Source organism: Balaenoptera ricei, chromosome 3, assembly GCF_028023285.1.
Source record: "Balaenoptera ricei isolate mBalRic1 chromosome 3, mBalRic1.hap2, whole genome shotgun sequence".
NCBI classification, from domain to species: Eukaryota; Metazoa; Chordata; class Mammalia; order Artiodactyla; family Balaenopteridae; genus Balaenoptera; species Balaenoptera ricei.
In genome coordinates, this window is record NC_082641.1 from 28,617,792 (window position 1) to 28,635,810 (window position 18,019).

Here is an 18,019-nt window from a genome sequence, read left to right on the forward strand (position 1 = left end):
ATATACTATACGATTCCATTTATATAACATTCTTGAAATGACAAAATTATAGAGACGTAGAACAGATTAGTGCTTTCCAGGAGTTAGGTCGGTAGGCAGAAGGGACGTACAAAAGGGTAACATGAGGGATCTTTGTAATGGAACTGTTCTGTACTGTGGTAAACGTTCCAGAAATCTATACATGTTAAAATTGCATAGAACTAACTGTGAATACACACACACACACACACACACACACACACACACACACACTCACACATCAATTAGTGCTTGTAAAACTGGTGAAATCTGAATAAGGTAGGTGGTTTGTATGAATATCAATTTATTGGTTCTGATGTTGTACCAAAGTTATACGAGATGTTACCACTGGGGGAAACTGGGTGAAGGGTATATGGGATTTCTCTGTACTACTTCTTACAACTGTATGTGAATCTACAATTGCCTCATAAAAATTTTTAATATCTTAAAAATAATAACTCATCTGAATCAAGGCTAGAGGCTTGCAATAGAAGGTCTTATAAAGCAGGGGTCCCCAACCCCCGGGGCCGTGGGCCGGTACCAGTCCGCGGCCTGTTAGGATCCGGGCCGCACAGCAGGAGGTGAGCAGCGGGCAAGCGAGCGAGTGAAGCTTCATCTGCCGCCCCCCATCGCTCCCCATCACTCGCGTTACCGCCTGAACCCCCCCTGCCCTGATCGCTGGCATTACCATCTGAACCATCCCCCCCGCCCCCGTCCGTGGAAAAACTGACTTCCACGAAACCGGTCCCTGGTGCCAAAAAGGTTGGGGACCGTTGTTATAAAGCACTTTTCAGTATGAGTCTATGTGGGTTACTTACTAATTAAATATGTGTGAGTTCCCAGAGTTTTGAATCAAAGGGAACCTATAATCTTTCACATGGGTTACAGTGGGTAGGAAGAGCCCACACATCACACACCCACATACCCACACACCCACTCTGAGGTTCAGTTAAGTTCCCTATTTAAATAGCCATGAATGTAAAAGCTTGTTAGAGCCAAGGTGGCCACACAGGCAGAAGTGGATGGAGCCCCTCTCTAAATGTTCTCCTGCGGCTCACAGACCCTGGAGGGGGCACACAGCTCAAGGTGGGATATTGCCAGACAGGAAAAACTCAATTTTTTGCTTCGATATTGTCCTTTTATACATTGGCTGGACTCATGATTTTGGAAGAACTTACATACCAATCCACATGTGTCTGTTTGAGGAAAAGTGAATGTTTACAAACATCCACTGTCCCTGGATTCTGAGCCAAATTCAGTGTCAGCAAGGACATATCTCCACCGTCACGGGGAAAGCAGTCATCTTCCAGATGCCGCAGCATAAACTCTGCCTCCAATTTTCCCATCGTTACTATGAGCCCATTTCCCTGAAGGATCTTAGGAACTATAAATCCAATCCTCTCATTTAAACAATAAGGAAATACAGGCCAGAGAGGGGAGAAATTCAGCAGGTTTTGGCAGAGCAAGGTTGTGATGCAAGGTATGCAGCTACTAATCCAGGAATGGTGGTTTCCAAACTATTGAAGACTTCTCTAAACCTTTTGCTTTGAATAACTGGAAAGATTTAGCAACTCACCTATCAATGATTATCGCTTATTTATGTCCCCCACCTCATACTCCCACCACCAGGAAGGAGACAAACACAGGCAGAGACCCTCTCCTTCCAAGATCCCCAGCTCTCCTTCCTCGTTTTACTCTCTGGCCACTTTTTGGGCTCCTTTATGGGCTCTTCTCCTACCCTGCTTTTGGCTCATTGCTAGTTCACTCTCAATCACAGTTATATTTTCGGAAATCACCTATACACTATTAACTCTCAAATCTCTATCTCATTCCAAACCTCTCCTGGAGTTCAAACTCATGTACCCAAATCTCTTGATGGACACCCCCTTCCAGATGGCACCACAGGTACCCACAGCTCAGCATCCCTGAAATCCTTTCTCCCCACGTTAACCTGCTATTCTTCCTGCATCCTCTTAGTTACAGGAACCACCATCAGTGTCCTCCTGCTGGTCTCCCCTCTCTCTTTATTCGGCATCCCAATCTGTCATGATGTGCTGCTAACTTTACCTCCTCTCCATCTTTACTCCCAACTGCCCTAGCTCAAACCCTCATCATTTTATGCTTGGATTAATTCTTACAGCATCTCTTAACTGTTCTCCTTCTTTCTTCTTTCTTCTCTTTAAATCTATCCTCCCAGGACTTCCCTGGTGGTCCAGTGGTAAAGAATCCGCCTTCCAATGCAGGGGATGTGGGTTCGATCCCTGGTCGGGAAACTAAGATCTCACATGCCGCGGGGCAACTAAGCCCGTGCACCACTACTACTGAGCTAGTGTGCCTATTTATTTGAGTATGTGACCTGATTGGACAGGGAGGTGACCTAGAGGAAATCAGTGGTGGCTCACAGAAAGAGTCCCAAATGGGAGAGAGAAAATGATTTTGCAAGAACATGGCTTTTATTATAAATTGTTCTCTTTGTAAGCTGTCTCTTTATAATGAAAAAAAAATCATGTATTGATTTCCTTGAGAATTTGCGATTCAACACACAATCTGATCATGCTCTGCTAGCCAGGCTTAGGTTCCTGGAAGAAAGAGAACAGGCAGAGAAGGGAAAAGCAGTAAAAAGGAATACCTCATCTGATGATCAAAGGAAGAGATACTTGATTTTTTTTTTTTTTTTTTTTTTAGCTTCAATCACTTTATTTTTCTTATAGAAAACTATGTGGTGGCTACAGCTGGAGCCTGGGTCCTCTGCACGGAAACTCTGGTGTGGGTCTTCACAAGATGGTCAGTGAATTCCTGATATGGAGACTTGGTGAACACCGTCTCTTTCCAGAGATCAGGAGTGAGATAACTGTAGGTCTTGGAAATGGCATCAAAAGTGGCCTTGGCGAAGTTGCCCAGCGTGGCAGTGCTGCCCCTGGCAGAGGTGTAGCAGTCGTCAATTCCAGCCATCATCAGTAGCTTCTTGGGCACAGGGGCTGAGACGATGCCAGTGCCCCTGGGGGCAGGGATGAGGCACACCAGCACACAGCCACAGCAGCCAGTCACCTTGCAAGGGACGGTATGGGGCTTGCCAATCTTGTTCCCCCAGTAGCCTCGTCGCACGGGGACGATGGAGAGCTTGGCCAGAATGATGGCCCCACGGATGGCAGTGGCTTCCTCCTTAGAGCACTTCACACCCAAACCAACATGTCCGTTGTAATCCCCGATGGCGACAAACGCCTTGAACCTGGTCTGCTGGCCAGCACGGGTCTGCTTTTGCACAGGCATAATCTTCAAAACCTCGTCCTTGAGAGATGCCCCCCAAAAAAAGTCAATGATCTCAGATTCCTTGATGGGCAAAGAAAAGAGATAGATCTCCTCCAGGGACTTGATCTTCATGACCTTGACCAAGCGGCCCAGCTTGGTGACGGGGAGCCACTCCTTGTCCTCGGCCTTGCCTCCGCGAGCTCCGCGGCCTCGGCCCCGGCCCTGACCGCGACCCCGGCCCCGGCCCCGGACGCCGCTGCCGAAGCCTCCGCGGAAGCCACCACGGCCTCCCATGCCAGGGCCTCCGGGCCCTCCCGCAGCACCGGCGTCATCCGCCATTTGGTGTTTTTAGGGAAAAAAAAAAAGCGATTTTTTAAAAATTAATTAATTTATTTATTTTTGGCTGCACTGTGTCTTCATGGCTGCGCGTGGGCTTTTTCTAGTTGCAGCGAGCGGGGGCTACTCTTTGTTGCAGTGCGTGGGCTTCTCATTGCGGTGGCTTCTCTTGTTGCGGAGCACGGGCTCTAGGCGCGCGGGCTCAGTAGTTGTGGCGCACGAGCTTAGTTGCTCCGTGGCATGTGGGATCTTCCCGAACCAGGGCTCGAACCCGTGTCCCCTGCATTGGCAGGAGGATTCTTAACCACTGTGCCACCAGGGAAGCCTGAGATACTTGATTTTTAAAAAAAGTGATGAATCTATGAATTCATTTACCATATTTTTGACATTTATCTTGAAAAAGCAGCAGTTCTATAGGTTATAACAGACCCACAAATCACCCTGGGGCAGGGAAGTCACCAGCCTGAATTGCCAGAGTTAACAGGCTTTTAACCCCAGAGGCTCACAGAAGTGAACCCAACACTAAATCACTCTGAGACCAAGAGGGAAATTTTCTGTGAAAAGTCATCTCCCTCCCATCTGTCAGCCCTACCGCTGCTCCGTCAAGCCAGCCTGACACCCGCAGGCTCTACCCCTCAATGGCACAGCGACCTGGGGCCCATCTGGCTGGCGTCATCCCAACTCGCTCCCATCCCAGTTTTGTCTCCATCCTGTTCTTAAAAGAAGTCTCCAACCTCTTATGATTCTAATCTTCTCCTTTAGGTTTTTTGTTTTCTGTCAAGGACTTTGGTACAGTTTCCCCATCTGTGAAATGAGTATTATAGTAACAAGTTTCCAGGGTTGTTGTGGGACCTGACGATGATGACAATGGTAAGAATAAGAATGATACTGACAAGTAACACTGATGGAGTGGTTTCTACAGGCCAGATACGAGGCTGACTATTACATGAATTAACACGTTTGATTCTCATAGCAACTCTAGGAAGTAAATACTCTTATCCTCACTTTACCAAATGAAGAAATGGAGGCACAGATAAGTAACCTACCAAAGGTTACACGACTAGAAAGAGGGGGGACTGACTATAAACCTGTGCTCACTACAATGTTAACTGCTCACAAGAGTAGGAGGGAAAGGAGCAATCCTATCCGTAACCCCAGCCCAAAAGTAGAGCAGGGAGGCCATTGAATGAATTGGTCTAAAGTAGAAAGGGCTAAAGGTTAAGTTTGTGTCCGAGTCCTTGAGGGAGAATGGAAGTTCAAAGGATAGGATTAGGGTCATAAAGTGGAAATGAGAATTTGATTTAGGGCTGGATGGAGGCAGGATAGGACAGAGAGCAAGCTGGCTCATCTCTGAAGCCACTCTGTTTGGCCCCTGATGTCTTTTTTTTTTTAATTTTTAAAAACTTTTTTATTATGGAAAATTTCAAACATATACAAAAATGGAAGGAGTAGTGTAATAAATCCCCATGAATCTGTTAGTTAGCTTCAAGAATTATCAACACATAGCCAATCTCATCTCACCATGATGTCTTAATATGCTAGACAAATCTTTCCCGCTCATGGTTTTGTGTACCTAAGTTTCCACTGGTCCAAAATATGACCCTCTACTCTTTGAGACGTCTCCAGGATGCTCCAAAATTAGTATCGCGTCAGACTAATTTATTCTCAAAATGTGATGAAATTCCACAGTGGTTTTTTACATGGTAGTAATTGACATAGAGAAACTGTATTTTATGTATGTAGGTTAATCACCAAGTCTCTGGAACCCACCACAGAAAATGAAGTCCAAAATGGTGTTAGCTGTCAGGTATGACTTTGAATAAGAAAGATGAGAGCCATAGAAAGTCACTGATGGAAGAGACCTACCTCAGTGTTCCCCACCTCATGTCACTTCCCACAGAGCCCCAGAGCCATCTCTCTAATGCCTTTCTCTCCATTTCATCTCTCAGTTTGGAATCATCCAGAGACTCCCACAGGATTAGATCCAAACCCCTTTATGGGGCCACAGGCTTGTCATGACTTGGCCACTTATCTTCACCCACTGACTGCTGGCCTCACTCATTCACTCCTTTCTCTTATCTGTTATATACCAGTAGGGCTAAGTGGTGAGTTAACACCAGACCCAGCCTCTGCCAGACCCAGTCTTACACACTAACGGAGGAAAGTGTGTCAGGCAAATAGATGTAAAGTTACAACTCGGATATGTGCTATGAAGGAGAAATGCAGTATTGTGGGAGTATATAATAAAATATTACTGGACATAGACATCAGGGAAGGCTTCCCCAGCCAAGAGACACTTGAGCTGAGATCTGAAGGATGAAGGTGTTAACTAAGTGAAGTCAAAAAGGAAGACAGTCCAGGCAACAACAAGACCAGCAGCAGGAGACAGCATGATAAGTAGAAGACTATCACTGTATCTCAAGAGCAAGGAGGGCATAGTAAGTGATTAGAGAGGGAATCAGAAAAACACTGGATTGCTTTAAACCAGGGATGGGCTTTGGAAAGGGGTGTCAGGAGGGTAGAGATAATCAGGTTACCATTTTGAGATCATCCTGGCTGCAATGAGAAAACAAGATCGAAAGGAATCCAAGCAGACCAGGAAGTACATACAACTATAGCCCAGGAAAGAGATAACTGTATCCTGAATTAAAGTGATGAAAATGAGACGGTCAGAGAAAACTGTCAGTACATGATGATGGGCTGGATACGGGGTGGAGCAGGGAGAAGGAGGTGTCATGGACGCCTTCTGGGCCTTTGGCTTTTACAACAGGAAGGATGATGATGTCACACACAGAGACAGGTAACACTGGAACAAGACCAGGTGTGAACGGAGGTGGGCAGGTTTCCATCGGCTGTTTTCTCTCCTGCCTCCGACAAAATCTCATTGTTTCCTCTTTTCACAACAAGGTTTCTGAGCCTCCCATTTTGTGGTTCATGATCTGTGATGTGTTCACAGCCCCTCACAGATAAAGTGCTAGTTTAAGCACTAAGACTATTGTCCCTATTTCTACGTTCCCCTACCTGGGATGTCCTTCCTCACTGGTTAATTTCTTCTCGTCCTCTAAAACCCAGCATAGACATCCAAGTATCCTTCCTTATCCCAGGTACTCTTTTGCTTTTCTTTGTATTCATGACAATCTCAATTTGAAATCTTCTATTCTGTGCCTTTGTGCAGGAGATGCTAAGCTCCTCAGAATCAGGAATACGACTTTGATTCATATTTGTACCCTCACCAGCTAGCACAGCATGTGACATACAGTTGACATACCACAACTTGCTTCTCATTTACAGATGAAGAAAAAGGAGGGATGGAGCAATGATGTGACTTTCTCAGAGTTACCTATGGGATGAAGACAGAGTCAGGACTCGAACTCAGGTCTCCTTGCTCAAGAGCAGTCACCTCCCAATACCTCACACTGTACTTTCTGCCTGTGGCTACTACCCTGATGTAAGTTAAGGGCTGGAATCATTGCTGTTTGCTGTGGATGGGGCTGCTCATTAGTCCAAGATGTGAAGAATAGCTAGAGCCATGATCTGGGAATCAAGAAAATGAGAACTGTGAATTGCAACTCTCCAATCAGCTGGCAATTCTGTTGTCAAATTATGAACCTTGTACCACTTGGAGATTCTATAAAAGCTTGAATGAGGAAGATATTTGGCAAGTGGGAGAAAGGAAGCCGTGGCTTTTTTGCAGCAAATCATTTGTGTCTCATTGCACTTGCGAAGTGAGGAAGGGAAGAAGAAAAACAATGTAACTGTGATGGGGTCAGAGAGGTAATGGCCAATCAAGATCTTTCAAAGGATTCCACTGGAAGCAAGACTTTGGTGGCATTGTTTCCTGGGAATGAAGAGTTACAGAGTTAAAAGGGGCCCGACCCACAGAAGCCACATGTTGAGTTCCTACTAGTGTTGCTGTTGAAACTGCAGAGGGTAAAGGTTTTTCCTTCCCACACCCAGAAGAACCTTCCTTTTTTCCCCCTGTAGCTAAGCATGCATATATGCTAGACCATTATACAATAGTGAAAATTTGTCCTCCAAGGTATCCAGGTATAATTTTCAAAGACTTAAAAACATAATTCTCATACAGATATATAGTGAGCACATGTTCAAGATATATTTAACTCACTAATAAGGAGACAGGCAAGATGGCAAAGCTGGTTCGAAGGCAGATACATGAAACTGATGCAACTATAGTCAGTTAAAAAAAAAAAAGAATGCTGAACTAAGACTGCTACATTAGATACAAAATTATATCATGTTCCACAGACCAATAAAACCATAATCTTTGGAGTTATCTTCTTGCTGGACACAAACCGTTTCCATCTCTACTGGCCAAAACCCATTTGTACTCTATCAGTTTCCTGCATGTGAACACCTAACTTTACCATGTCTAGACCCTAATCAATCATGAATAATAATCAAACAAAGTTACATTCCCATAGAGTGAGATAGGTCATGTCAGACACTGAAAGGACACATAGTTTTTGTTTTGCCTGGTTTCTAAGTTTTGGGTAAATTTTCTTAACAAAAGGTTTACAGGAAGGGAAACAATATATCCATCCGTACTCCAAGATACCCAAAGTATATCTTGAGTGACTAAGGGAAATAGGGGTGGTAGAGGGGAGAAGAAGGAAAAAGGATCAGGCTCCAGAGATCATTGTTTTAAAATCTTCTGCCTGGAGGCTTCTACTCAGAAAACAATCAACCCTGCCTTGAGCATTTTGACCTCATATCTCTTGCTGATGAAGATTTGAAAGATGCCCTTTTCCACATATCTCAGCTGCTGGCTAAGTGCTATAGATTGCAAAGTCATTTCATCAGGTTGGCTGGTTCAGTCATTCATTAAATTTTACTTCATTCATTTATTTATTCATTCATTCATGGCCAGGCACTGTGTTCAGTGCTGGAGACAAAGCCAAGGATAAAGGGACATAGTTACCGCTCTCATGGAATTCACGTTCTAATGGTGGCTGAGATAAACAAGAAAAGAGTAAACAAATACACAGAATGTTAATGAATTGCAAGAGTGGTATCAATAAAGGAAGAACAGTAAGTGGGACCAGCTTTGGGTAGGCTGGTCATTGAGACCTCTCTGAAGAGGCAGCATTTCAACAGAGGCCTGAGAGGTGAGAAGGTGCCAGCCACGAGCAGAGCCGGGGCAGGGGTGCTTCAGGCACTGGGAACCTCAAGTGCATAGGCCATGAGGCTGACGGAGGCCTTGCGTGTTCTGAAACCTATCTGAAGTCCAGTGCAGGGGGCGGGGCGGAATGGGGGGATGTGGGGTAAGCGAGGTAGAGAGTGACACAAGGAAAAAATGGAAAGGTGGATGGAGGCTAGACCATGAATGTCTCTGCAGGACGCAGTAAGAAATGCTGAATTTGTTCTAAAAACAACATAAATCCATTAAACAGTTTTGCTCAGTGGAGCAACTCAATTTGTATTTAAATTGCCATTCTAACTGCTATGCAGAGATTGGATTAGGGTGCTGGGGGTGTCAGGGAAGGCTTAAAATAGGAAGAGCATTTGGGATCTCACTGTGGTAGTCTAGGCAGGATATGATAAAAGCCATAAACCAACACAATGACTGTGGACCTGATGAACAGTGGGTGATTTTGAGATGTACTTTGAAGGCAGGAGCACGGTGGGCCTTGCTGTGGAACATGGAAGATAAGAAAGGACGGAATCAAGAGTGATTCCCAGGCTTATGTAACAGTGCACAATAGCACCATTTACTGAGATGGGTAAGATGGAGGGTAGGGGAAGGGTGGAAGGCAGGGCTGAGATGATTCGGGCAGGGAGTAATCGAGAATTCCACTTTGGACTAAGTTTCCAAGTTCAAGTGGATTAGAACACATCCAGGTTGAGATGTCAAATAAGCAACTGGACGTAAGTTTGGAGCTCAAGTAGGAGGTCTGGGCTTAAGGTATCAATTGAGTCTCAGCATACACATGCTCTCTAAGTCTCTGAGAAGAGATAGAATCCCCAAGTAAAAGCGCAGAGGGACAAGTGGGCCCAGATCCGAGAGACATGTGTTAATATGCAAGAGGTAAATAAACGGTATAAAAGGTTCAGTATTTCCATGTCTCTCCTAACTTTTATTGAAATCACCCAGCCATAACATGATTTAGTCTGTTTCCACTGTGGAACATTCTCAGTCACTGTTGTCAATCTGATTTGTGAGTTACTAGATACAAAGGCTGTCAGATGATTTCAAGTATGTATATCTTGGAAACGTTCTCTATCTCCCACTTGACATCACCGAATTCCCAAGAAAATAACACAGATGGGCTTCCAAACATCTTTCTGGTACCCTCTTTCTTGTCCATCAACAGCTCTTCTGAAGGAAGCAGGTAGGGAGTGTGAGGTCCAGGTCACAAGACCGGTGGGGAAACTATTCCTTACCTCTTCTTCTTCAAGTAGAATGAGCCGAACCACAACGATGTGAATTGCATTGCCAATGCTTGGGTTATGGAACAACCCGGTGACCTAGAGTCAGAAACGGAAAACCATTAGCCTCACATGAACAGAGAACAGATAAATGCTGGAGGAGGGGAAAAAAACAGAACTGTAATGTACTTGAAATAATTCCTTATCTTATAGATCAGGAATGTATGGTGGAGTGCAAAGATGAGTGAGATACGGCCATGTGGGAAAGCAGAAAACATTACAAGGCAAAACGGAAGCTTCAAATTAGGGGTCATTAACTTTATTCAATTCTAGCTCCAACTACCTTGAAGAAATCATGTTCTAGTTCTTTGCCTCAGTTTCCTCACTTGTGAACTTATATAAATCAGTGAGGAAAAAAATCATACTAAAATGATTGAGTCACTTGATAAGTAACTAGTAGAAAATGTACATGATAAATTATCATGTTTTTCCTAGGATACATGTTATCAAGGTTTTCCTAGGATACATGTTTTTAAGAGAAAGAATAATTTGTCCTTAATTATCTAGGCATGGAATATATTTATAAATATAAATACAAATATATATATATATATATATATATATTAAAAGGACTAGGGAATTCCCTGGCAGTCCAGTGGTTAGGACTCTGTGCTTTCAGGGCCAAGGGCCCGGTTCAATCCCTGGTCAGGGCACTAAGATCCTGCAAGCCGTGCAGCCAAAAAATATATATATAAAGGGATCAAAAGAAGGTCTCTTATTTGGGGGATGGAGCATCTCTAATGGTATCTAGTCACCAGCTGCCCCTGTCCCCACGTGGTCTGACATACCATGTTCATGATGGTGAGGATATAGGACTCCACATTCTCGCTCCCATGGTACTCAATCATCTTCGTGTCGGCCACCACCAGCGTCTCCACCCACCTCTCCTTGCTGATGGAACGCCGAGAGAGGCTTCTGCTGGGCAACTTGCTCCTCTCCCACTTCTCTCGCTGTAGCTCTTGCTTCTGGGAGGTGCCAAGACTGTCTAAACATTAACCAGAAGATAGGGGGTTCATTCTCTATCTCTCTCACATATTACTCACTTACGTTTATAACGATGCAAGGCTGTTAAGTTTAAGTTATGTTTAATAATGCGTGAATACAACGTTCTTATCTATTTGACTGGAATGGAAGAAGAGATCAGTTTAAATGAATACGACCAAGATAAGTGAAATTGGAATATGACAGCGAGGTTCAAATGTACTGCTCTGAAATAATTATTACCTGTTTCATTAAATAGGTCCCTCATTAAAAAGATATAATCAAGAATGGGAACTTTCTTCTCCTTCTCTGGCTCCTCCTCCTCTAAATTATTCAGGGCTTACTGAATGCAAGGCAGGGTACTAGGCTTTAAAATGCTAAGTTGTAGGACTTTCCTGGTGGTCCAGTGGTTAGGACTCCGCCCTCCCAGTGCACGGGGCCCAGGTTCCATCCCTGGTCAGGGAACTAGATCCCACATGCTGCAACTAAAGATCCCGCGTGCGGCAATGAAGATCCCGCGTGCCTCAACTAAGACCCAGTGCAGCCAAATAAATAAATAAATATTTTTAAAAAAAATGTCAAGTTGTTTATCCTCATGAACATCTGAGGTGCATACTGCTATCTCCATCTTGCAAATGCGGAAACTGATGCTCAAAGTGGCTGGTTAAATAACTCCCCAAAGTCACACAGCCCATAACATCAGTGGAAGATCCAGGATTTTCTATGCCTGAAAATCATGCATTTTCATATACACCACACTGTCTCCCACAGAGTAAATATGCATAAAACTGCAGAAATGTAAGCTGGAAAAGCTGCATGTGGTTCAGGATATCCTACTTCACGAAGGTATTTTCAAAAAACTGGAAAAGATCTAGCGAACCACAGTAAAACTCTCAAGGTGACTCATAAGTTTAAGTATGGAAAAGACAATATATGAGGATCATAGTCTGGAAGGCAAAACCCAGAAGAGGCTATAGAATCATGAAGAGAATTAGAATCATTCTCAAACTCCTAGAAGTTTGAGAAGCACCTCCTTGAAACTTGAAAGAGGTCTATTTAAAACCAAAATAAGAATAAAGTGCTACTTCACACATTGGGAAGCTTAACCCAAGGGATGGTCAAGTCTAAAAGGTCTCAATGGGCTCAGAACGGTTTAGGGAGTTGACAAAAGATCAATTTACCAAAAGAGTAAATGAGGAAAGGAGCCTGGGCTGATGGAGAAGCAGAGTCTCCGTCTTTGAAGACTTCTATCAGGAAGACAGCCACACACCTGCTACCTACTCTCATCGGCACCCTGGACCACTGGCCGGGACAGAACAGGAGAGCAGGACAGCAAACCTCACACCCCCTTCCCTCCTCTCTGGTGATGGCCACCCAGCCTCAGCCTGAATACTTCCGGTGCTGGGGGCATGTACCAACCCCCAGTTCTCTCCTGCAGTGAGCTGGAATTTCCACTTATTAGTCTGGTCCTGTTCTTCCGAGCCGTCTACACCTCCCCCTGAGGCCCTGCCTCAGACATGGAATAGGGACAACTAAAACCATATCCTTCCCTCTCCCCACAGTGCCCTCTGGATTGTACAGCTGATGACACTGGTTTGCTATGTAACCCATCCTGGTTCCTCAGTTTTGCTTTCTACGTGAAGTTAGAACACGCTACACTGAGTAATATTTACAAAAGAAATGACACATGACCGTAGGGCTACATAAATTCAAATTCTATTATTGTGAGTTTTCCTTGAAAATAATAAAGCTGTACTTTGATATGAGACTTTTGAAAAATAATTCAGGATTGCAGAAACCTTAGGGGGAAGTGCTGTGAAGACTTACAAATGGGGAGACGGTTAACCCCTCATCTGCGGTAGAACAACTTTCTATCTTCCTTCTCCACTTACTTTGCATGGGTAAGTATGACTTCCCTAAGGACTCTCCAGAGAGTTGATTGATGGTTTCTAACTCTGTACCGTTACTGACCTCCTGTCTCTCACCCTTTCATCTCTTTTTGAAGCTCATGGGAACATTTTCAAACTACAACCTGTTTCCAAATCTTTCTGCACAAGCCAGGGAACCAGCCACCCTGAGCCCAGGTAGGGGTCTGTGCTTCTGGGAGGGGTATCAGCAGACTGGGCCAAGTAGAGGAACCTTACCAACATGGGTGAGGTGCAATCTCCTTCTCTCGGTCTCCTGTCCTTGCCGTGTGGGGATGGGTCTCCTCCAAGGTGCAAGGATGCTCAGTGCTCTCCACGAGCTCCCGTACCCGGGCGACCCAGTGCCCTCACAAAGCCCTTGGTCACACGGTCCCCTCCTCTCCCTTGGCTTCCCAGGCTCTGCATCCCTTCCCTGGGCGCTGGCCCCCTCGTATAGCCCTCAGGTCACTGCAGTTGGCAGACACCGTGCAATATGCAGCCCTTTCATTAAAGAGGACCCTGTGCTCCAGGCCGCAGCCTTGGATCCCTGGCTGGCTGTGGTTCCCCCCTCCCACCTCCTCAGGCCCAAACGTGTCTAAGGTCAGGACTGGCAGGAGGCCGGCACAGGTAAGACACTGGTAGAATAAAGGCGATTTCTCTGCTTCCCCCAGTCCTTTCTTTCTTTTCTCATTTCTCCTTCTCTACTCTCCCTCCTCTACCTTTTATCTCCTTGATATTAAGAAACAGAGTTTAAAGCCCATCAGGTTTTCTTCATTTTTCCAGCAAATAGGTGAGTCACTCAGTAAATGGTCTTGTAGGAGGAAACGTGGAAATGAGAGACGGGGTCTGGTAAAGACATATATCAAAAAGTTTTCAACAAGACCTACACCAAGCACTTGCTAAAGGCCAGATCCTGTGCTAAGCACTCTATACACAATGCTTCATTCATTGTGCCAGCGAATCCACCTGATACGCCCTAATATTATCACCATAGTACAGATGAGGAAACCAAAGCTCAAAGAGGTTAAGTAATTTTCCCAGAGTCATGTAGTAAACCACAGAGCCTAGATCCAGCCAAGTCTGTCTGATGACAGCAACAACAAACATTTATGGACCAGGCTCTATGGGCAAGCCCTACTCTACCTTCCTGTGAATAGAGGCAAAGAAATAAGTGACATGATCTTTGCACTTATGTGACAGTCAATCTAACTGTGGGTACGATAACAAGAACATATGAAAATGTCATGATCAGGTTTCAAATAATTCCCAAGGAGAGAGATATCAGTTCTATTACAGATAGTGCCAGAAGTGGTGGGATTTGAATTGGGCCCTGTTGTGACTGAGTTGGGAGACAGGACTGTACATATCCAGGCTGACTTTGCTGAGTCCTGAGGAAGTCATCCCAGACTTGGCTAAGAAATTTTATAAACTACAAGAAGTCAGCCCTACACATTTATCTTTAAGGCCTGATGACAAAGCCGGAAAGTCCTTCGGGGGCAGGTGAAGTGCCAACAATTCTGGGAAGCTCCTATCTCCCCACCCCCCCACCCCACTGCCCCTCAAACACACACACGTACTATCTTAGCTCAGGCTGCCACAACGAAATACCATCAACAGAAATTTACTTTCTCACGGTCCTGGAAGCTGGAAGATCAGGATGCCAGCATGGTCAGTCTCTGGTGAGACCTCTTTTCCTGGCTTGCAGACAGCTACCTTCCCACTGTGTGCATGTGGAGAGAGAGAGGGATCTCTTTTTCATCCTCTTCTCATATGGCCACCAATCCAATTGGATTAGGACCCCACCCTTATGATTTCATTTAACCTTAGTTTCCTCCTAAGAGCCCTATGTCCAAATACAGTCACACTGGGGGTTAGAGCTTCAACATGGGAAATTCAGGAGGACACAGTCCATTCCATACCACACACACTCTGTTTAGAGATCCCTCTTCTGGGCTGGGATAGCTTCTGAGCACTTTCTACCCTGCTGTGATATCCTGCTGCTTGGGGAATGTCCAGTGAGGCTTTAAGTACCTAAAGGGACAGAGCTCCATTAGCTTTGTATCCAGTGCCTAATACTGTGCTTGGCAAACAGTGACACCCAATAAATGCTTGATGCATGGGTGAAGGAAAAACTAAGGATGAATTAGAACAGATTTATGAATCACAAATAAAGAAGAACTGCAAGAGTTGTTTACTTTTCTCCCTGAGAGGACTGTTTCAGTTAGAGGATTCTCCACACTGAGATTGGGAAGTGTTTGTTTTAAGGCAAGAAATCTAGCCAAGTGGGCAGTGTAAGTACAGATGATTTCCAGTCCTGACACAGGACTGACTTCCCTAAACTGGAAGCTAAGGAAGAGGAGGGATGTGTTCAGGGTCCACTGAGATGTCCAGGACACCCTGAACACTAGCACAGCAGAGGCCCTGAAGATCCCTGGGAAATACAAATAATTCAGCTTTCTTTTTTTCTGTTTTCTCAAATGCTTTAGGCAGCTCTTCACAAAGCTCACTCTCATTTAGAGCTTTCTCAGGTAGCAGAGCCTTTAACTGCCGCCTCTCTCTTAGACTCAGGGTCACCTCCAGACAGGAACAGACCAAGCCTTGAGGAAGTTGCCTGGAGGCGGCTCGAGTATTATCAGGTAGCAGGAAAAGTGAACACAGAGCAGAAGACTCTGGAAATTATAGTTTCCTGTACTTTCAAGGGTGCCTTTTTAGCATGCTGGTAGCTTCTAGAAGCTACCTCTTCTGCTTAGGGAATTGCTCCAGGCTCTGTCTCCTAACCCAACTCAACTCTTCCCTCATCTGGATTCTCTTCTGCTGCCTCATATGCAGGGCTCCCACGGAGAAGGAAGATTTCTGACTAGCTTAGAACTGTTTACCATTAATTGGAAATTGGCCATGAACTGTACCGACTGCCAGGTTTGAGATCCAGTTTCCCCCAAGAAGATCCTCTCAGGTTAATCTTTGCCAGACCACACTCTATAGTTTCCATATAAATGAGACCTAGTACCCTTGTTCCCACCTTCTTGCCACCAGCATGAGTGAGTTTCCTGAAACACAACTCAGCAAGAACACAAACACTAACGGCCACCTCTGACGGAGCGCCTATCAAGAGCCAGGCCTGTGATGAACATTTTTTCAGATCTGACATTTATTACAGTCACCCTTCGGTATCCACAGGGAATTGGTTCCAGGAGCCCCTGCAGATGCCAATATCCATGAATATTCATGTCATTTATATACAATGACATCATATTTGCATATAACCTATGCACATCCTCCTGTATACTTTAAATCATCTCTAGATTACTTGTAATACCTAGTATAATGTAAGTGCTATGTAAATAGTTATAAATACAATAATATGCTATGCAAATAGTTGCCAGTGAGCAACAAATCCAAATTTTGCTTTCTGGAATTTTCTGGATTTTTTTTTTCTTTTCTGGAGTATTTTCCATCCAAGGTTGGCTCAATCTGTGGTTGGCTGAACCTTCAGATATGGAGGGCCAACTGTATTTAATTCTCAACAAGTTTTGAGGTAAGTCTTACTATTGCCATTTTTAAGTGAGAAAAATGAGATTCAAAGAGGTTATATTTATTCAAATTTGTTCAAAGTCTCATAGCCACTAAGCAGCAGGTGAGCATTTTAGGTGAGTCAGTCTGAATCTTATTTAGATTGGTGGCATAGAGATGGGGGTGGAATTCCAAGGCGTCACTTGCCTGGAAAAGGGAAGAAGAATGTCTTAAGTCTGACAGAGCCTAGACACCTGGTCCAGGCCCACTATTGACTCACTCCCTATGGGCCTGGCCTGAACCACTTCTGCACTGAGCCACTCGCAAGTCCCGTGACCATGGACAAATGTTCTCATCACCGCTCCCCCCAACTCCACCCCAATGTAATGAGGAAAATGAACTGAACTCCTACTTTAAAATTTTATTTCACTTATGGAACCCTTTCTTCAAACAAAGATTATGCAAAAAGCACAGAAAAGAAAGTGGCTGTGATCACTGGGTTGTGGCAGATGACCCTGAGGGGCATTCCACACAACACAACTTTAAGCCACCAGATGCCACCATCACTCAGGGACCTGTCAACTGTGGTGTTGTCGGAGTTGAGCCAACACACCTTTCCATGGCCCACGCACAACTGTCAGCACTTGGCTGCCATCACACACTTGCAACCAGATCCCCTTCTTGGCAGAACACTGTGGCCTTTCCCAACAGAGCTGAAGGTCAATGCTGGAGCCACGTCCTTTAGCAATGATGGCTGAGCTGCCAGACCTGTTCATCTCTTCAGGCTGGCTTTGGATAGATTTACAATGCCTCAGCCAGGGAGCTTATTTTCACTAAAAAAAAAAAAAAAAGTTTACCTCATTCACTAGGGACTAAAAATATTTTTACACTTCGCTAATAGATTATCCATTTCTCAAAACTGGTCACTATTAAAGTAAAAACAGCTGTCTTTAAAGACAAACAAGTGCAGTTCCATAAACTAAGTGTTAGTAACTAGTATATGTCAAAAGCAAGAACCCCCCAGGTTTTAGGACTGTGGACATAAATAAGAGCACCAGAAAAAATAAAATGAAATATACTCTCCAAAGGCTGACTGGTCTTGCCTTACAAAGCCCTCACTTTATTCAGACATGCCAAAAAAAACAAAAAAACAAAAAACCCAAGAGGAAATGATGGACCATTTTGGAAATGTGAAACTTCCCAAAATAACAACATAATCAAATCAAGTATAAGTGAAAGGGAGGGTTTAAGATCTCTCTGGAGAGTCAATCAGAAAGAGAAATTATAAAACAATTTAATCCTTTAGTATATTATTTAATTAAATAACTTATTTTTTAACATCTTTATTGGAGTATAATTGCTTTACAATGGTGTGTTAGTTTTGGCTTTATAACAAAGTGAATCAGCTATACATATACATATATCCCCATATCTCCTCCCTCTTGCGTCTCCCTCCCACCCTCCCTATCCCAACCCTCTAGGTGGTCACAAAGCACCGAGCTGCTCTCCCTGTGCTATCCATTTTACATTTGGTAGTATATATAAGTCCACGCCACTCACTCACTTCATCCCAG

General features: G+C 44.4%; 2 protein-coding genes across 3 annotated transcripts in view; both read right to left on the reverse strand.

The window, feature by feature from the left end:
- The window catches only part of ADAMTS12 (ADAM metallopeptidase with thrombospondin type 1 motif 12), a 387,476-nt gene that overhangs the window by 171,310 nt on the left and 198,147 nt on the right, over positions 1-18,019 (reverse strand). For both annotated transcript variants that reach the window (XM_059916187.1, XM_059916186.1), the window contains exons 4-5: positions 10,839-11,035; positions 10,006-10,089 (exon numbers count right to left, since the gene is read on the reverse strand). In XM_059916187.1, the coding sequence (XP_059772170.1) occupies positions 10,006-10,089; positions 10,839-11,035 (281 nt within the window). The remainder of the gene's footprint in view (positions 1-10,005; positions 10,090-10,838; positions 11,036-18,019) is intronic.
- On the reverse strand, positions 2,687-3,606 carry LOC132363559 (small ribosomal subunit protein uS5-like). Its single transcript, XM_059919241.1, has one exon. The coding sequence runs from the start codon at positions 3,604-3,606 to the stop codon at positions 2,734-2,736; it is 873 nt and encodes a 290-aa protein (XP_059775224.1). The 3' UTR covers positions 2,687-2,733.